The 19,459-nt window shown below is 38.3% G+C and overlaps 4 protein-coding genes across 4 annotated transcripts; 1 reads left to right on the top strand and 3 right to left on the bottom strand.

Annotated features, from left to right (window-relative positions):
- The first annotated feature begins 221 nt into the window (after positions 1–221).
- On the top strand, positions 222–2,247 carry LOC121782815. Its single transcript, XM_042180774.1, has 3 exons — positions 222–429; positions 773–839; positions 1,079–2,247. Exons 1-3 carry the CDS (start codon positions 358–360, stop codon positions 1,996–1,998), a joined length of 1,059 nt encoding a protein of 352 aa, XP_042036708.1. The 5' UTR covers positions 222–357; the 3' UTR covers positions 1,999–2,247.
- A 2,939-nt stretch (positions 2,248–5,186) lies between these two features.
- On the bottom strand, positions 5,187–9,327 carry LOC121783054 (serine/threonine-protein phosphatase 2A 65 kDa regulatory subunit A beta isoform-like). The gene is made up of 13 exons (XM_042181098.1): positions 9,167–9,327; positions 8,197–8,616; positions 7,827–8,073; positions 7,500–7,612; positions 7,080–7,159; positions 6,840–6,981; positions 6,657–6,737; positions 6,457–6,561; positions 6,193–6,375; positions 6,020–6,112; positions 5,788–5,927; positions 5,611–5,677; positions 5,187–5,530 (listed from the first exon to the last, which is right to left on the bottom strand). The coding sequence occupies exons 2-13, from the start codon at positions 8,587–8,589 to the stop codon at positions 5,411–5,413; spliced, it is 1,764 nt and encodes a 587-aa protein (XP_042037032.1). The 5' UTR covers positions 8,590–8,616; positions 9,167–9,327; the 3' UTR covers positions 5,187–5,410.
- Positions 9,328–10,816: 1,489 nt separating this feature from the next.
- On the bottom strand, positions 10,817–13,925 carry LOC121782360 (aluminum-activated malate transporter 9-like). The gene is made up of 6 exons (XM_042180152.1): positions 13,555–13,925; positions 13,345–13,482; positions 12,122–12,391; positions 11,901–12,034; positions 11,676–11,822; positions 10,817–11,602 (listed from the first exon to the last, which is right to left on the bottom strand). The coding sequence occupies exons 1-6, from the start codon at positions 13,859–13,861 to the stop codon at positions 10,961–10,963; spliced, it is 1,638 nt and encodes a 545-aa protein (XP_042036086.1). The 5' UTR covers positions 13,862–13,925; the 3' UTR covers positions 10,817–10,960.
- Positions 13,926–16,272: 2,347 nt separating this feature from the next.
- Positions 16,273–19,043, bottom strand: LOC121782361 (aluminum-activated malate transporter 9-like). The gene is made up of 6 exons (XM_042180153.1): positions 18,614–19,043; positions 18,395–18,532; positions 17,528–17,797; positions 17,308–17,441; positions 17,088–17,234; positions 16,273–17,003 (listed from the first exon to the last, which is right to left on the bottom strand). The coding sequence occupies exons 1-6, from the start codon at positions 18,909–18,911 to the stop codon at positions 16,362–16,364; spliced, it is 1,629 nt and encodes a 542-aa protein (XP_042036087.1). The 5' UTR covers positions 18,912–19,043; the 3' UTR covers positions 16,273–16,361.
- Between the last annotated feature and the right edge of the window lie 416 nt (positions 19,044–19,459).

The following is a 19,459-nucleotide window of genomic DNA, read 5'->3' as shown; positions in this document are numbered from 1 at the left end:
AAATGCTAAAATGAACAAGATAAAATCTATTACTTCCATAACAAAAATAAAAGTATCACAAGAAAATAATTTAAAAATAAAGTGTCACGAAAAAGCCCTCGCAGATCCCTAGTAACTATCGACGACGTACATCGAAAAGAAGTTGGAAGGTAGGGGCAAAATGGTCAAAATCACCGTATTTATGCAATACAACTGCAAAGCTGAGAAAAGTTGAAGAAAAAACGAAAGGGTTGAAACGAAGCAGAGCAGTTGCCGTTATCCACATTCTCTCTCTATATCTTGCGTTCTCTCTCTCCACCCGTTTCTCTGATCAATCTGTTTAGGGGTTTTCAGATTCTTCAACGAGCTGACTTAGCCATGGTTTCCGATTCGATCCCCAACGCCTCCATCGCCACATCGAACCTTAGGGATTTCGCCAAGAAGAAGAGGGTGCGCGTTGCTTTTTATCTGTTTTGATTCGCTAGGGAATGTTTGTACCCGCATTTCTATAGCTGCGTGATTAATTGGATTGGATATTTGGATTTCTGTTTTTTTAATGATTTTTTTGGGGGAAATTCTTTGAATTGTTGTATTTTTTTTTACATTTTATCGTTTCAATTGATTTTTCTCTCGTTTTCAATTTCCGATTAATAATTTTTTAAGGAATCCGGCAGTTTCTAATCTTAATAGACATTGAGCTAGAGATTCTTTTTTCTCAAATTTTAGAAATTTGTGGTGAATATTTGTTTCTGCAATTTCTAAGATCGGCTATTTTGTTGATTGGAAACTGTAGGCAAACCGCTCGGCGAAATTGAAGCAGTGCAAGCTCGATGCTCGCCGTGAGCAGTGGCTTTCTCACGGTTTGTGGATTTTCTATTTATTTGATTTTCTTTTCCTTTTTCCGAATGCACAAAATGGATCTTGTATTTGAGGATGATATTTCTCCACTGTTAAAAAGCTCCTGCTTTTTCATTAATTGTTGCATTTCTTGTGTATTATTTCAATAATTGTAGCTGTAATTGTGATTTGCATTTTCTGTGAATTATTAGCTGCATTTGTACTGGATATATTTGGTGATTTAGGGTTTTTATGGAACCAGTGAAAAATAAGGGTGAAAATAAGGCGGAGGCCAATGGTGGGGTGGCTGCATCCATTGGGGCATCTGTGCATTTGGAAAATCCAAGTAGCCAACCGATGGGGAAGCTAGAGATTAAGATGAGAAGTGAGGAGGGGATGTATGGAGATGGTTCGCCGATGCATCATTACAGTGACTCGGACTCCGTTCAGTCCAACAGCCCGACCAGCCACACCAGTAGTGTTTCGGGCAGCAACGATTCTGGGGCCAATTTCACTGGAAGTAGCGGAAGCAGCAGCAGCAGCAGTAGTACTAATGGTTTCTGTTCAGGGAACATGAGCGATGAAGATGTAGGGGATGCTGGTGATGATGATTGCTTGGAGGATTGGGAGGCCATTGCTGATGCATTGGCTGCCACTGACGACACGCAGAAAGATTCGCTTCCGTCAAAGAATCATGACAATTCTACAGAGTCTGGTTCTCAGGTGGATGCAAGTGACCAGATCCATACAGCCAGTGCTGATCCGGAGAGGGGAAGAACTGCTAATCGTAGGTCCTTGGTAAATTGCTGTGCTTGGAGGCCGGATGATGCTTTTCGTCCCCAGACCTTACCCAATTTGGCCAAGCAGCATAGTTTTCCAATGAAGTCTGAGCGCCATTTAGACCAAGGATCAGTATGGGTCTGTAAAAATGTCGGACCAATCCCCACAGCATGTCCGATATGCTTTGAGGATTTAGACTACACCGATTCAAGCTTTTGCCCCTGTGTGTGTGGTTTCAGGCTCTGCCTTTTCTGTCACAAGAGAATACTTGAGGAGGATTCCCGTTGCCCAGGCTGCAGAAAGCAGTACGAGGTTGAACCTGTTGATGGAGAGGCAACGCTGGACGGAGGCAGCTTAACCTATCGATTGGCTCGTTCTTGTAGCATGGTTGCAAGGTCTTGAAAGTCTATGTTCCTTAAACTTGTATGTCGGGTCTCTCTTTCTGCGTGCGTTCTTACTATTAGACTGTTTTTTTAACAGCCTTTAGATGTTGGTATATAATATCTTTTGAAGCTCAGGGAATTAATCTTTTGATCATGAGTTTTCTTGGTATGTCTTTTAGTTGTACTGTGGTTATGTGATGTAGCACACCTATTATGTGAATAGATAAAAGGGCAGAGAAATGAAATCCATTGAGTTCTTATCTTGGTATCTTGTTCCATTTTGAAATGATTAATCTCTCTTGATTGTGATTATTGAATGTGTACAGCAAGCACTCTAGTTTGAACAAAATTGTCAAGATTGTTGACAATTTTTAGTTTCTTTCTTGTGCAAATATTCTGATGGTTGATTCTTTAAGTTCCAAAACTCCAGTTGGCTTGATTTTGTGAATTTAGAAGGCTTGGTGATCACTGTGATGGCTGTGGTGGTGACTTGGAATTGCAGAAAAGGAACCTATGCTTGAAGAGGACATCTCTGCAATTTATTATTCTGAATCATGCTAAGTTTAAATGCAAAAAAAGCACTTGTCCATTTTGATCGATTCATACAACCAACTTTTGTTGAAGAACAAGACTACTTTATGAATAACATTAATATAGAGCTTTCTTTGATAGTTATAGAGCTTGTTTTTCTAATATCATTCTACAAATTCTACAATAACATGGAGAAGAGAACACGGGATAAAACACATGAGTGCATATGGTTCAACATTATCAAATTTTAGGGCATGTGTTTCTTATAGTTAGAAGATGGTAACAAGGATATAAATTGGTTGGCGTGTTCCTCACAATCACTAATCAAGTACTCCCTCCGTCCCGGGCTACTCGTCCCTTTCCTTTTCGGCACGGAGATTAAGGAATGAGTGTATAGGAAAGTCAAAAATGACGGCTGTAGGTGAAAATTTTTACTAAAAATGGAAAGAGTGCAAGTAGCTTGGGACGCTCAAAAAGGAAATAAGTGCGAGTAGTGCGGGACGGAGGGAGGACTAATTAACTACCTCAGTCACTTTACTTGGCATACACTTAGATTCTATATTGTGTAGCTGACAACTAATGATAGCATTAGGGTAACTACGTGAGGCACGTAGAAAGAAAAAAGTGATGGTTGAGACATTCGTGTCCATGCATATGAAATAGTAATATAGTACTCCCACGGTCCCCTAAATTTTGTCATAATTTGAGCGGGTAAGCTGTGGATCCTACTTTTAAAGTATTAGTTTTATAATAAAATGTGAGTGAGAATAAGTTAGTGGAATGTGAGGTTCATTACCAAAAATAGTAAAAAGTGAAATGTGACAAATTTTATGGGATAGACGGAAATGAAAAATATGACAAAAAGCTTTGGACTCTTTATCCATTGGGTAAATCCGTCTGTATAAATAAAAATTAAAATACACACTTAATTAACACTTACTACGGATACTATGTTAGGCTTTGGGCTCTATTAAGCTATTTATTTTATCTTTATTAATTGCTATGGTTAGGGTTTAGCTATTCTGCAATCTCTCTACGAATAATTTCATTTTCTTGCTTTTGTATGTGTTATTTGTGGGCTAGAATATTTAGGGAACTCTTGAAACTAAAATTGGTTGGGACTTGGGAGTCGATTATAGTTAAATATGATAGTATATAATTATTAATACTCCTTTCATCCCAAAAAAATAGACAATATTTGAAACAATACGAATTTTAATGCATAGTTGGTAAAGTAATACTCCCTCCATCCCACAAAAATATACACTCTTTTCTTTTTAGTCATTCTCACAAGAATATGATCTTTATAATTTTAGAAACTTTTTTCTCTCTAAGGCCATCCACAATAGGAATAGCCCAGCCATAGCCCAGCCACTGCCACATCATCAGCACTAAAAATCCTCCTGCCACATCATAAATAGCCCAGCCATAGCCTAGCCACATCATAAATAGCCCAGCCACATCAATAGTCATATCACTAATAACAATTATATAAAATGACATAATTAACAATCACACAATATACGAAATTTAATTTACGAGACATATACGGGAAAAGTTTAATAATACTATTAAAATTTTAAAAAGTACAATAATTTAAAAAAAGTACATTAATTTAAAAAAAATACATTAATAAAAAAGAGTGACAATTCACTCCTCGTCTCCGTCGTCTCCCCCCCATTGGGGCCCCGGGCATCATCTGCTGCCATGGGTACATGTTGTAGTACCCGGGCACCTGACCCCATCCACTTCCCACAGGGATCGACGGAGTTTGTGACCCGCTACTCCCGGAACTAGGCTCGTTGTTGAGATCCATTTCCCGTTGTTGATCTTGAACAGAAAGAAAGATAGAGAGAGTACTCGTTAAAACAAGTGGTGCGAATGAAAATGACGAGCAAAGCGCGTATATATAGTGTTTCGGAAAAAAAAAATTAATTTTCGCGCTGGGCGGTGCGCTGGGCGATCCGGGAGCTGCAATAGCGCCGAAAGGACCGCCCAGCCGACCGCCCAGCGCCACGCCACCGCCCAGCGCTGCGCGGTTTCTCTCTCCAGTCAGCGGCTGGGCGGCTGCAATAGACCGCCCAGCGAACCGCCCAGCGCCGGCGCTCGGCTGGGCGGTCGCTGGGCGGTTATTGTGGATGGTCTAATGAGGTGTGACTCATTCTTTACTAACAATACTTTATTTACTTTTTCTCTCTACCTCTTTCTTACTTTACAAATTTTGCATTAAAACCGTGCCGATCACAAAGTACATATTCTTTCGGGACGGAGGGAGAAAGAGATAGAATGAAAAAGTGATTGGAGTATTGTTAATGGATAATAGGACTTATCTCATTAGAGAGGGAGAAAAAAAAGTTTACTTCAATAAATATGATCTATTTTTAAGGGACGTCCCAAAATGACAAATATAATCTATTTATAAATGGAGAAAGTATTATTCTCTATCCCTTAAATTTTGTCACATTTCTCCTTTTTTTATCCAACCCATAAAATTTGTTACATTTCACTTTTTTTATCATTTTTTTATAGTGATCTCATATTTCACACTTTTTCAATTCAATTTCCATTATATTAAACTCGTGCTCAATCAATGCGTATTTAAGGGATAGAGGGAGTATTTAATAAGCTTTGATCAATATATTACTAGGCTAGGAAAAACAACCAATAAAAAAACAATTGGACAAAAAAGGGTTAAAATTAAGACATGAGAGTTAAGAGTATCTAGTTTTCGACTGTTTTAACCTTAGCTTACAGACAAGAAAATCACTACACTATAAAGACACTATCAACGGCAGATTTCACATAAAAAGGAAGAAAACAAGAACAATGAAACAAAATACAAATGATTTGCATGTTAAATAGATGGTCCAGAAACAACAATGGCTGTCACCTCCGTTTTTCTAGCTCGACATCATGGCATTATCGATCGACTGGAGCGCTTGGTTCGCGAAGAAACGGACATCGACGTCAGGGTCCTCGGAGAGCTCTACCAAACTGGGACGGATCGTCTTCTCCACCACCTACAAAGCAAGAATGGCGTTTTCAGAGAGATGGGAGAATGTTAAAAATTGAAGCCGTGAAGGGGGTTTGTTTTACTCACGGATTGATCAACAATGGGGATCATCGACTGCAGCACCTTGGCCACGTTGAATTTGATGTTGGGCACCCTGCCAAAGTTACGGGAGGCTCAGATTATCAGAGCTTGTTCAGCTAAGCTTATAAGATGCAACGTCTAGCTTATAAGTTGACAAAGTGTTCAGATAATTGAGTATGTTACCTGTCCTTGGTCGCGTTGACAATGACGGGCAATAATTTAGAGCATGTTATGTCGGAGCCCATGACCGGAGCAAGTAGCGAGATTGCCTGTAGCACGGTCATACGGTACAAATAGTGCGGGTTCGTCACCATTTCCAAGACCTGCATAGGAAACCAGGGAAATGCTCGAGTTTCGACATATACGGCGAAAAAGGGAAAAATGGGAATACGTCGATATCTAAGAAGCAACAGACCTGAGGAACTATATGCTGCATTGCCCATTCGGGACCGAATTCCTCGGCCAGACGCTTCAAATTATTAGCAGCAGCTTCTCGGATCGAGTAAACCTGCAGAAAGTAGTACGCAAACTCTTAGAATATGATTGAGGGAGTCTTGTATAAGAGGGCAGTTGGGAAGAATCACGAACCTTATCCTGCAGCCACTGCATGCAAAGGGCACCGAGCTTGTCGTCGAAAAATCCAACACCCAACTGACTAGCCAACAGAGGAATATACTCTATGATGGCAAGTCTGACTCTCCAATGTCTATCTTCTGCCAGCTCGACAATGGCTGGTAGTAAAGATTGGGAAAGTAGGTCGATTCCTATAACCTGCGCGGGCAGGAAGAAGATATTGAGTATGGTGTGAATAAGGTGAAACAAGAAGAAGAACCGAATCGTGGAGGCACAGACCTGATTGACTTGGTCCAGCTTGCTAATGATATTGAGGCGAACATCAGGGAATTCGTCTTTCAAGAGGGAGAGGAATATGGGAAGAAGTTGTTCGATCGTTGCGTCCTGCATAAATTTGTAGAATAGAACCAAATTTAAAATAAATAAATCAAGACGTTAGAGGAGATATAATTCTTCTGTATCAAGCTGGCAAATTTTACCTTTCCTAAGACTGGAGCCATTCCCATAATGACAGATGCCAAAGCAGATCTTACATGTTGCGACGAATCAGATGACAATTCCTGCAAACGATGATATGGGAAAACGATGATATGGGAAAACGATTAGGGCTGATTCTGTAACAAGTGAATAAGTCGAGCTAGAATTCAGGCCTAGAAGGTTACCTTTACGCAGGGGAGAATGTGCTGGATAGCAAGTTCTGGATCAAGAATCCTACAGAATTTGGTAACTTTTCCAGCAGCTGCTATTCGCACTTCAGCTTCATTATCTCGAAGCAGGCGCACATATGCAGGAACTAAATCCGTCCTGAAACATATGAAAATTACATTTAATCATGAAAACAACTCATTTTCACAAGGGAAAAGCATATCAGTTTAAACAACAGACAAGATATAAACACTTACTTAGTAGGTTCAGGCCCGACGGCCTCACAAAGCTCATACAATTGATTGGCGACCATGTAACGAACACGCCAAGACTTATCCTGATGAGGACAAACGTGTATCAAAAAGGTTTCCGGGAAGGAGAGAGGAAAAAAATGGCAACGTAATCAACAAGGACAAAAGAACTCAAGTATTCGTATTCCCAGAACTTATCATGAGATACGCATACTAAAAAGTATAAAAAGTAGTAGCTTCGAGCTCACCCAAATTCATAATGGTGCAGACAACATAATTAGAACTCAAGCGCAAACAATGTCATCGAGGTTATATATACACTTAAACTACTTATTACCAACATTACCAAGGAAAATCTTCAAGCAAGTCACTATAATAAATTCAAAAGAATGGATATAATGCTGCATAGCAATAGTTCGAATGTACCTGCGAGAAGTTGACAATCACAGGGAGAATGTGGGCAACACAATCTTGAGACTCCAACAACTTCCCAAGAGCAGCGCAGCTCTCAACAGCTAGTAAGCGAACAGAATCTTGATCTGGAAAGAATAATTGAAACGAGTCACTTTCAGTATACCAACAGTAACATCTACAATCTTAACTTCCCATCATCTGTAGCTACTCATGATTTAAGACAACAGAAGTAACAATTCAACCACTTTAACTCTTTCTTGCACTTTTTTTTGCATATGGTATATTCCAAATTCCAATGATATCTCAACAATGATTTCGAAGACTCAAGACTCAATTTACCATCTTGTGTGAGGTCCTCGAACATAGACATGATATCAGTCTTGAGATGAGCAGCTTCGACAGTGGCAGCAAACTTTCCCAAATTTGTTGCAGCCGCTCTTCTCACCATAGGCATATCATCTTGACACAATTGGCTGTACATTGACCTTAATTCTGTCTTTAGCATATCCGGGGCACTTGGATATGCAATATGAAATAGGCCACAAGCAGAGACACGAGCTGTAAACCACTCGCCTGCTGCCAGTCTCTGTATTTTGAAATAGAAACAAGTCGAGTCAAGAAATACACATAACTGATTTGGTGGCTAACTAGCTATCTCAACTCTACAGTAGCATAAGAAATGAAGTAACACGAACAAACCAAATCCAACCTTCACAAGAGGAATAAACGAGTCGACCAAATCACTCTCCCTCATTTGTGATCCAATTCTGCACAGCGACTCCACAGCTTTGTCCCTCACACATGTCTCCTCCACAGTGCACAGTGTTTCTAGCGGCTGGAGCAGCACGTGAGCGTGTTCCGCTCCTCCAACGTATGGAATAAAGACGCCCAACTCTTCAGCCATGGCAAGCAGCACCTCATCATCGTCATCATTGTTCTCGCTCAAGAATGGAATCAACTCCTTCCTAGTCCTCTCCTCCCCAAGTGCGCGTGCAATGGTGGATAGTCTACGAATGGAGTTCAATCGTAGCTGAATGTCTTCGTTCTTCAACTCATCTATCAGGACTGCTATTGGATACAGTGGCTCATCCACCATCGACATTGTGGCACAAAACAACGGTATAACAATCTGTAACGCCACGAATAATAACAAATCAATAACAACATTAGCATACCAAACACACAGAGACAACCGAACCTTGATTTACACAACCAACCAGAAAAATGAAACTCAATTCGTTCGAAAATTACTCTGAAACAAAATCAAAGCCACATGAAAACTTCTCAAAACTTCATTACCCAATCAATTTAGACAAATCAAAGAGCTGCAAAACAGATCAGAATTTTCATATGAAAGAAGAATGTATGAGAACTATAATCTAACCACGAGATCCGATTACTAATCATGCCAAAATCACTAACTCGAATGAAAAGGGCTAAGCTCAGGTCAAAAACAAGAAAGAAAGGCACGAAAACATTATCCTCTCTCACTTAAAATAGGGGAAGCGAATTGAAATTACAGAAAAAAGGAAGATCAAAATCAATGGGGAGAAATCCAAGATCTGGGCTTTGAATCCCCAACCAATTAGGGCAGATGGAGAAAATCGCAGCTCGATAGATGCATAGAACTATAGTGTAAATTAAAATCACGGAAATAGAAAGAAGGGGAAGAGATTTACCTAGGGCACCGGCTCCCTCAGATTCGAGGCGTTTTGGGAGAGAGATTCAGAGAGGGGTAGAGAAAGGGAGATATTTAAGAATTTTGTATTTGTGTTTTCAGACCGATGATTTTCATGTAAATTATACAAGAAGAAATGCTACCAAAATACAGTCTCATCCAAAAGAAGAGATAAAAATTGGATCTTTTTTTACTCTAATCAACAAGGCTGTGTGAAGACTAGGTTGAGTATAAAGAGAGACATCGGAAAAAAGGATTAAATTCGCTAACCTTTCGAAATTTGGCATTCAATTCGCAGACCTTTCGAAATATGGAATCGAGGCATGTGAATTTTTCAAAATAAGGGATTTTTGCTTTTTTATTTCCTTTCTCTTCTTTATTTTTATTATTCATCTCCCAACATTTATAAATGACTATATTATCCTCTCAAAACTAAACCCAAATTTTGAAAAACAGACTAGACAATTCGATTGAAATTTCTTTGACTTCGCTGTTGCAGTAGATCCACCAGAAAATGAAGTAAACTATATTCAATTGTTCAAGCTAATCATATTCACAAAATAAAGTATACAGTATATGTTGACGTAGAACGATTTCTTATTTGAAATTGGAATTGCACTGTAGTAGTCATGGTATGTTTTCCGGGGCAAGATTGATGATTTTGCAACATGCTTGCATATAAAGAATTGTAATGGGAAGATCATACAAGTAATGGGATCTGCAAAAGGTTTATATACTTCGTGAATAACATTAGCAGAACCATTCTCTGGTGGATAATTTGGTCAATTGATAAAAGTTTGGGGATGGATAATAAGAGAAAAAGATAAAAAAAAGCAAAAATCTTTTATTCTGAAAAATTCGCATGCCTCGATCCCATATTTCGAAAGGTTTGCGAATTGAATGTCAAATTTCAAAAGGTCAGCAAAATTAATCCATTTTTCTGAAATCTCTCGAGTATAAATTATTTCATTTGATAAAAATCTATTTATCGAATAAAAATTTTAATCAAATAAAATCTCCTTATCCAATAAAAACATTTTCAAATTTTTTTGGGTGATAAAAGCGGCTTTAACAAACCAAACCAACGGGAATATGAAATATCTAATCTATCATGAAGCAACCAACTATTAAAATCTAAAGGTAGTGTCACGAGAACATAAATTCCTCTCCGAAAACTAAAAAAATCTTTAGTTAGACAATTACTAAATTTTTGAAAGTGAAATTGACCCAATTTGATTTTGGCCTAGAAATTAGAAATTGGTATTTATAAGAGAAATAGACACATAAATTTCTAATTTTCTCTTGCCTGTCTAAGATCATTAAGCATGTTGTTTAATGTTTATTAAGTAAAAAGAGTTGATGCATGTTTAAAAGGTAGGACTAATCACAATATAACTGTATTTCCATAAGTTAAAAATACCATAAAATTGGGTTTATATTGTAACAAGACAAATGCACATCTTTGTGGCAACCCAAAAACAATAGAAGCTATACTGACTGAAATATGTTGTTCTTGAAATTTAATTATTCAAATATCATCATAATTTTATTTACTTCAGAAGCCCAACTCCCACACAACTGATTGTTTAAAGATCAAACCAAACTTTTGCAGCCAAAATGAACAAAGAAATCACCTCTTCAATCTCACCTCTTCACTAACCTTTTTCTTGAATTTTATTGATTCATTTTAAAACATAAGTACATCATATTTCAGAAAGCCCAACTCCCATACAACAATTGACTGATTAAAGATCAAATCTTTGAAACCTTTTGCAGCCAAACTATACAATAAAAATCACTTCTTAAACCTTAAACTCCTCACTAGCCTTGTCCAAAGGCCTCCACATTCTGTTAGAACAACAATATCAGGATCTATAAACCCTGCCTCCTCACTAAGCTCCTCAAAGCAGTCCACCACAATCTGCAGCCTCGCCACAAACTCAATCAGGAGGGAGGCAAACGTGGCAAGTGACAAGGCGCTCGCACTCTCATAAGTCTTGGCCTCGTCGTCCCTCACCAACACCCCATCACTTTCCACCAGACAGAATGAGGATGGCCATGGCACAAGCCTCCTCACATTCTCCTTAGGTGGGAAATCTTTGTCTGGCAGCCGCGTTAGAGGCTTTTGCACGTAAATGGAAGTCTCACTCAAACACTTTAGCCCAAGATGTTGCAGTGGTGGGTCATCTAGTTCTTCTAGATCCTTCCTGCGGCTGCCAACCTCCCAGCTCTCGGAGTTCACAAGGAGGAATGATCTATGGTCTATCTTCTTCTGCAGCTGCTCAGCCGCCTCGTGCACTTGCTCTAGAATGTTCTTGAATCGTCCCAGCTGCTCCATCTTGTCTATCTTGCTTCCCAACTCGCGCAGAACCCTTGCTCCCTCAGCGCTCACCTGCTGGAGCTCTTCACGGAACACCCTCCTTTTCTCTGGTGGCGCCTGAGATCTTGATAAGTTAAACCCGAGTTCTCGGGCTAACAATATTTAAGCATGACAAAAACAAAAAAGGTACCTGAATTTCAGACATAATGCATCCATGAAGTGCCATCACAGTGTAAGCACAGTGCCTAACAGCGTTGCTCGCCTTCACATACGTCCTCCACGGATAATGAAGCTTTCTGTAGCGCCCGTGAGGCGGCTCCCATAGCGCAAAGCCTAACTGCATACGGTTTAGAGTTATGGTACCATCTTGAGACACTAATTCATGAAGAAAGTTCATTTTTTTGTTAAATTTTACCAAGGTTTGCTCTCTGCTTGCAGATTCTATGACTGATTTGTAGCCAAGATACATCTGATCGCTGGATGCTGGATCCATGAACCGGCTGCTCATTCTTTCGTAGTTAGCACTCATCAAGTAGCCATTGACACAGCCTGATCAAGAGTTGAAGAAACAAAAAGGTGAACTTTTTGGGAAAGAATTTGCATTTGTTGTGTTTTTTGTATGAACTAGATTTAGACCTTCCAAAGATGTAGCAAGCTCTTTGAAATTATTCACAACGAGGCGGTGCAGATCGTCTCCGGACCAGATAGGGTACACACATATGTTGACGATGAAGCAGGTGCAAGCACCAAGAGCAATCAGCACAAGTCTAGTAAGAATTGCCAATACATAGCCCCCATTTCTGTTCCCAGCCACCATTAGTATGCAGAATGTGAGCACAAAAACACGAAATCCGTAGTCGTATGGCGCCATTGTCGGGTATAGCCTCAAGTACGATGCACAATAGCCTACAAACCATGATAAAACAGAGTAAAAATATGTCTCATAAAACTATTCAACTTAATTTAGCAGACAAAATGAAATCTTGACTAGTCCTATTTCTTGAAACTTATTAAAAACCAGCCACAGAAGTTTATTCAACTTCACTAAGCAGAAAAAACTGAAATCTTGATTAATCCCATTTCTTGAAATCGATTAAAAACCAGTCTCATAAACCTATTCAGCTTCATTTCGCTGAAACTGAAAAAAAAAAGATAACTTGATCACTCCCATTTCTTGAAACAGAGTAAAAACCAGACACATAAATTTATTCAACTTCATTTAGCAGATAAAATGAAATCTTGATTAGTCTCATTTCTTGATACTGAGTGAAGATCAGTTACACAAGTTATTTTCCGCTTCACTTCGTAGAAAAAAAAACTGAAATCATGTAATATCCCATTTCTTGAAATAGAGTAAAAATCAGTCTCATAAACCTATTCGACTTCATTTAACAAAAAAACAGAAAAAAGAAATACTACTATTGATTAGTCCCATTTCTTGAAACAGAATAAAAACCAGTCACAAAAACTTATTCAACTTCATTTACCAGAAAAAACTGAAATCTTGATTTACCCCATTTCAAGATACAAAGTAAAAAAGCAGTCTCATAAACCTATTCAACTTCATTTAGCAGAAAAAATTGAAATCTTGATTAGTCCCATTCCTTGAAAAATAGTTCAAACCAGTCACATCAACTTCATTTACCAGAAAAAAATGGAATCTTGATTAGTCCCATTTATTGAAACAGTGTAAAACCAGTCACACAAACCTATTCAACTTTATTTACCTGGAAAAAAACTGAAATCTTGATTAATCCCATTTCTTTAAGAATAGTAAAAACAGTCACATAAACCTACTCAACTTCATTTTGCATAAAGAAAAAATGAAATCTTGATTAGTCCCATTTCTAGAAACATACCAGTGATGAAGAAACTTATAACAATCACAATCTTCTCCCATGGTCCGGCCAAGATCGATAGCCCTGCAAATAAAAAGGCCAGTATTCCAGCCGAAAAGGTGCCTAAGCCACGGTTGAACCCCTTGATGAACGTCGCCCCTACACAAGATCACACAATTAGTCCTCTCTCTTCCAAGCAAGAAACACGCTGTGATCAACGCCCACGCCTACCTATACTGAACTCGAACATCACAATGACAGTAAGGATAGCCCAGATCGAATACTGGGACGCATCTTCAATAGGCATTTCCCATAATATGAGCAGTGAAACAAGGGCTAATGCAAAGCCCATTTTGAGTGCATACACCACTTTTCTCGGATCCTTTCGCCCCATCTCCAACGCCTTTCTCGCGAAATCACAAGAGTCGCGCCACCGCTGCTTGAATCCGTTGCACGCTGAGGCCAGACACGAGCAGCTGCTCGTGTCTTCCTCAATGCTTCCCATGCTACCCAGAGAAAGCAAGCTAGTTTTGCTCATTTTTTCTCTTTGCTTTGGATCATTATTGTGATTGATCAAAACATATATAGGGAGTTAGCTAGACATCACATGTGAATGATTTATTTCACAGTTAGTTACAAGTTCCAGCTTACCAATTGTAGTAAAATAATTGTTGAGTCAAAATCAATCACAAATGCTGACGGTTTTAATTGGACCTTCCTCAAACTTAGCTGTCACTAGATTTTCCAAATCTTAATTCTTTTGTTTAATATGTGCAGGAACGTGCCCAAAGACTTGAACTTTATGCATTATTTTTCCCCTAAAACTGATTATGGTGTCACAATTTGCTTAAATCCGAAAAACCAAAAGTTCGTGTTGGCATAGCGGTAAAGTAGTAAACACTTAGAACCTTCACTACTCGAGGCCAAAGGTCTTGGGTCTCGAGTTTCGTATTAGAATTGACTCTATAAAGGCCAAAAGTTGTTGATGGTTCATTCAAGAAGACATAACATCATGAATGATGATGGAAGTGATGAAATTAATTATTAGACCTTGTCTGGAAAAAATCAACTAATCAACACAGGTGTAAGAGTTTTCATTGGCTCTCTCAACTGTGAATCGAACATCAGTCTCTTGAAAAATTATTAAATGATAAATTGTCGCATTCCACTTTTAATTACAGGTATTTTCAAGTCATCCAATTAGGTGCTTTCACGTATGGTGCTATTATTGAATATAATTCATTTTCATGAATTATTCACATATGGTGCTATTATTACAATTTTCTTGTAGCTTTCCATTGATGAGGAAAAAGATAACGTTTTTTATTCAGCACTTTTGTCATTTCCTTACAAATGAGTAAATCACACGTGTCTTTAACAAAATCATTCAATTTCTAATTACATAAACTATTACTCTCGGTATATAAACTTATACATTAGTCGTTTGTTGGGAACGCGACTAATTAACACGTTTACGTCGGTTTCTTCTTTTTCTAGACTTATGCCTATGTAGAGCTACAGACATACGGTGTGTTGTGTCGAATTATTATGCAAGTTAATAATTAAATGATTTTTTTTACGATTTTATATATGGATGCAGTCGTGTGTAATTTAGTGATTTGTGGTGCATGATTTTTTTGACTTTTTGGACTCTGCTGCAGATTTTCATCTGACAACCTCCATTATATTTATTTGATGACCTTACCTACAATTGGGGATGTCAATCGGGCCGGCCCATCAAGTTTTGGACCAGCCCTACTTGGGTTGCGGGTCAGTTGGGTCGGGTTGTGAATTCTTTCGTGTCGTAAAAGTTCAATTCTAACCCTAAAAGCTCGGGTTTCGGGCTAGCCTAACGGGTTAATCGGGTTACTACCGATAAAAATTAGTTATATTCATTAAACGTAAAATATTTAATTATGATAAATTTGAGATATATGGTCAAACTCAATCATAAACATGATCAAATACTAATATTTGAGATATATTTCGTGAAATTATAATGCATGTTTTAGAAATTTAAATATTTTTAAGTGAATTTGAAGTTTTTAATTTATTTATCAATTATTATATTAATAAAAAATCAATATAAATTTTGTATATTTAATATAAATTTGAAATTTATTTTTTTAGTTATCTATATTATAAAATTAATCAATGAAGTGTCGAATTAGGAGTAAAAAATAGAATAATAGAAATTTTATCGGGTTTTCGGGCCAGCCCATCGGGTTTTCGGGTCTAGCCCTAACGGGTCGCGGGTTAATCGGGTGCGGGCTAATCGGGTTTTAATTTTATCGGGCTAGAAATTTCCAGCTCTAACCATATAAATTTGGCGGGTTATTCGGGCCCGCCCATGGGTTGTGGGCTACATTGACATCCCTAACTGCAGTTAATAAATTAACCAATTTTAATTATTAATTAGCCAATGATTAAAATCTGGCCTTTCCGCAAAAGACGTTTGAAATCTTGATAACGCACTCAAAGTTTTTCAAAATAAATTAAAGATAAAATTGTTGGAAAAAAAACATTTGTCAAATTCACCTTCGTCTCCCAATTTAATAAACCAGACATAAAACCTACGAATTTTAATATTTTGATGACGAAATATTTTGGATTCATATTTGTTCAAATTCATTATTTGTATCAACTATTCAAAGTTATGGAGACCTAGTCAAAATATAATCAATATTATGTGAGGTACCACGATTTAACAAAAAAAATAGTCTACTACTATGATTTTTCTTAGTACTCCTACAATTTATCTTTAAAATCTCAAGTATCTTATTGGTGTGGCCCTAATTCAATCACAAATCTTATTGAAAGCCAAATTAAGTTTGAGGCCTTCCCTCTTTTCAAGATTCATACACAATTCTCTCATTTTCTTTTGACAAATAAACATAAATTTAAAAGTCGCGTAACAGTAAACTCAAACCTTGTCAGTACAACCAAGCATAAAAGGGAGTATGTTTGAGATGAGATTGATTAAATAATTAAAGATCAAATCTTTGAAACTTTTTGCATCCAAACTATACAATATAAAATCACTTCTTAAACCTCAAACTCCTCACTAGCCTTGTCCAAATCCCTCCACGTTTTGTTAGAACAACAACATCAGGATCTATAAACTCTGCCTCCTCACTGAGCTCCTCAAAGCAGTCCACCACAATCTGCAGCCTCGCCACGAACTCAATCAAGAGCGAGGCGAACGTGGCAAGTGACAAGGAGCTCGCGCTCTCATAAGTCTTGGCCTCGTCTTCTCTCACCAACACTCCATCACTTTCCACCAAACAAAATGAGGAAGGCCATGGCACAAGCCTCCTCAGGTTCTGCATGGGCGGGAAATCTTCGTCTGGCAGCTGCGTTTGAGTCTTATGCGCGTAAATAGAGGTTTCACTCAAACACTTAAGGCCAAGATGCTGCTGTGGAGGATCATCTAGCTCTTCTACATCCTTCCTGGGGCTCCCAACTTCCCAGCTCTCTGAGTTCACAAGGAGGAATGATTTGTGGTCTATCTTCTTCTGCAGGTGCTCAGCCGCAACGTGCACTTGGCCTAGAATGTTCTTGAATCCTCCCAGCTTCTCCATCTTGTCTATCTTGCTTCCCAGCTCGCGCAGAACCCTTGCTCCCTCACTGCTCACCTCCTGAAGCTCTTCATAGAACACCCTCCGTTTCTCTGGTGGCGCCTGAGATCTTGAAAAGTTAAACCCGAGTCATCGAGCTAACAACGTTGAAACATGACAGAAACTAAAAGGTTTTAAGTGTCACACCTGAATTTCAGACATAATGCATCCATGGAGTGCCATCACAGTGTAAGCACAGTGCCTAACAGCGTTGCTCGCCTTCACATATGTCTTCCACGGATAGTGAAGCTTTCTGTAGCGGCCGTGAGGCGGCTCCCATAGAGCGAAACCTAACTGTACATGGTTTAGAGTTATGTTACAATCTTGAGGAACTAATTCATGAACAAAGTTCAATTTTTTCTTTTACCAAGGTTTGCTCTTTGCTTGCAGATTCTATGACTGATTTGTAGCCGAGATACATCTGATCACTCGATGCTTGAGTCATGAACCGGCTGCTCGTTCTTTCGTAGTTAACACTTTCCAAGTAGCCATTGACACAACCTGATCAACAGTTCAAGAAACCAAAAAAAAAGTGAACTTTTTGGAAGGAACATGCATGTGTTTTTTGGTATGAATCAGATTTAGACCTTCCAAAGATGTAGCAAGCTCTTTGAAATTATTCACGACGAGGCAGTGCAGATCGTCTCCGGACCAGATAGGGTACACACAGATGTTGATGACGAAGCACATGCAAGCACCAAGAGCAATCAGCACCAATCTAGTAAGAATTGCCAATACATATCCCCCATTTCTGTTCCCAGCCACCATTAATATGCAGAATGTGAGCACAAAAACACGGAATCCATAGTCGTATGGCGCCATTGTCGGGTAAAGCCTCAAGTACGAGGCACAATAGCCTGCAAACCATGATAAAACAGAGTAAAAACCTGTCTCATAAACCTATTTAACTTCATTTAGCAGAAAAAAATGAAATCTTGATTAGTCCAGTCCCATTTATTGCAACAGAGTGAAAACCAGTCACATAAAAATTATTCAACTTCACTTAGCAGAAAAAAATGAAATCATGATCAATCCCTTTTCTTGAAAATATTAACAAAACCAATCTCATAAACCTATAACACAAAAAGAATAAACTTTGATTAGTCCCATTTCTTGAAATAGTGTAAAAACCAGTCACATAACTAGTTCTACTTCATTAGCTGAAAAAAATGAAATCTTGATTAGTCGCATTTCATGAAACAAAGTAAAAAACAGTCACATGAACTTATTCAACTTCATTTACCAGCAAAAAAATGAAATCTTGATTAGTCCCATTTGAAACAAAATAAGAAACAGTCACATAAACTTATTCCACTTCATTCAGCAGAAAAACTGAAATCTTGATTAGTCCCATTTCTTGAAACAAAGTAAAAACCAGTCTCATAAACCTATCCAACTTCAATTAGCAGAAGAAAAAAAGGAAATCTTGATTAGTCCCATTTCTATTAACAGACCAGTGATGAAGAAACTTATAACAATCACAATCTTATCCCATGGTCCAGCCAATATAGACAGCCCTGCAAACAAAAAAGCCAGTATTCCAGCCGAAAAGGTGCCTAATCCGCGGTTGAATCCCTTGATGAACATCGCCCCTACACAATATCACACAAAAACACAATTACTGCTCTATCATTCAAGCAAGAAATGCAGTATGATCAACGGCCCGTGCCTACCTATACTGAACTCAAACATCACAATGACAGTCAGGATAGCCCAGATTGAATACTGGGACACATCTTCAATAGGCATGTCCCAGAATATGAGCAGTGAAACAAGGGCTAATGCAAAGCCCATTTTGAGTGCATACACCGCCTTTCTTGGATCCTTCCGCCCCATCTCCAACGCCTTTCTCGCGAAATCACAAGAGTCGCACCACAGCTGCTTTAACCCGTTGCGCTCTGAGGCCAGACACGAGGCGTCTTCCTCAATGCTTTCCTTGCTAGCTACAGAGAGCAAGCTATTTTTACTCATTTTTTTCTTTGCTTTCGAGATTGATTGATTGATTGAATGAAGGAAGGAATGAATGCAGAGCTCTTCAGTTAGTTAACTGAAGCTATTGCAGCATTATTGTGAGTGATCATAATTAAATAGGGATTTAGACACCACTTCTAATTGACTTCTTACACAGTTAGTTACAACCTACTCATTGTAGTAAGTATTTACTTGAGTCAAAATCATATACAAATGCTGACAATTTTGGTTTTATAGCTTCATTACCAAACCTTAATTCATTTTTAATATATACAATCAAGAACGTGTTGAAAAAAGACTTGAACTTTATAGTACATTATTTTTTCACTACAACTGATTTCAAACGTGTTAATTAATTGTGTCATGATCTACTTAATTTCGAAAAAGAAAAAAGCTCTAGTGTATTCGCATAGCGGTAAAGTAATGTATATGTCTGAAGCTAAAGGTCTCGTATTCGACTTTCTATCTTTAAATTTAATGCTTAAATTGGAAAAAGGGAAAAAGGAAATGTTGTTAATTGGTTTATGAAAAGAAGACAAAAAAAACAC

This window comes from Salvia splendens, chromosome 20 (assembly GCF_004379255.2).
Source record: "Salvia splendens isolate huo1 chromosome 20, SspV2, whole genome shotgun sequence".
NCBI classification, from domain to species: Eukaryota; Viridiplantae; Streptophyta; class Magnoliopsida; order Lamiales; family Lamiaceae; genus Salvia; species Salvia splendens.
Note: the sequence above shows the minus strand (reverse complement) of the source record. Positions and strands in the feature narration are given on the sequence as shown.

Excerpts from the sequence above, each read along its gene's own strand:
- LOC121782360 (XM_042180152.1), bottom strand. The coding sequence starts at position 13,861 with ATGAGCAAAACTAGCTTGCTTTCTCTGGGTAGCATGGGAAGCATTGAG. Across the intron at positions 13,483-13,554 it reads GATGTTCGAGTTCAGTATAG|GGGCGACGTTCATCAAGGGG; the intron begins GTAGGCGTGGGC and ends GATCTTGTGTAG. Across the intron at positions 12,035-12,121 it reads GCTTGCTACATCTTTGGAAG|GCTGTGTCAATGGCTACTTG; the intron begins GTCTAAATCTAG and ends ACTCTTGATCAG.
- LOC121782361 (XM_042180153.1), bottom strand. The coding sequence starts at position 18,911 with ATGAGTAAAAATAGCTTGCTCTCTGTAGCTAGCAAGGAAAGCATTGAG. Across the intron at positions 18,533-18,613 it reads GATGTTTGAGTTCAGTATAG|GGGCGATGTTCATCAAGGGA; the intron begins GTAGGCACGGGC and ends GATATTGTGTAG. Across the intron at positions 17,004-17,087 it reads GCATTATGTCTGAAATTCAG|GCGCCACCAGAGAAACGGAG; the intron begins GTGTGACACTTA and ends TCAAGATCTCAG.
- LOC121783054 (XM_042181098.1), bottom strand. The coding sequence starts at position 8,589 with ATGTCGATGGTGGATGAGCCACTGTATCCAATAGCAGTCCTGATAGAT. Across the intron at positions 6,562-6,656 it reads TGGCTCCAGTCTTAGGAAAG|GACGCAACGATCGAACAACT; the intron begins GTAAAATTTGCC and ends AAATTTATGCAG. Across the intron at positions 5,678-5,787 it reads GTCAACGCGACCAAGGACAG|GGTGCCCAACATCAAATTCA; the intron begins GTAACATACTCA and ends TAACTTTGGCAG.
- LOC121782815 (XM_042180774.1), top strand. The coding sequence starts at position 358 with ATGGTTTCCGATTCGATCCCCAACGCCTCCATCGCCACATCGAACCTT. Across the intron at positions 430-772 it reads ATTTCGCCAAGAAGAAGAGG|GCAAACCGCTCGGCGAAATT; the intron begins GTGCGCGTTGCT and ends TGGAAACTGTAG. Across the intron at positions 840-1,078 it reads TGAGCAGTGGCTTTCTCACG|TGAAAAATAAGGGTGAAAAT; the intron begins GTTTGTGGATTT and ends TTATGGAACCAG.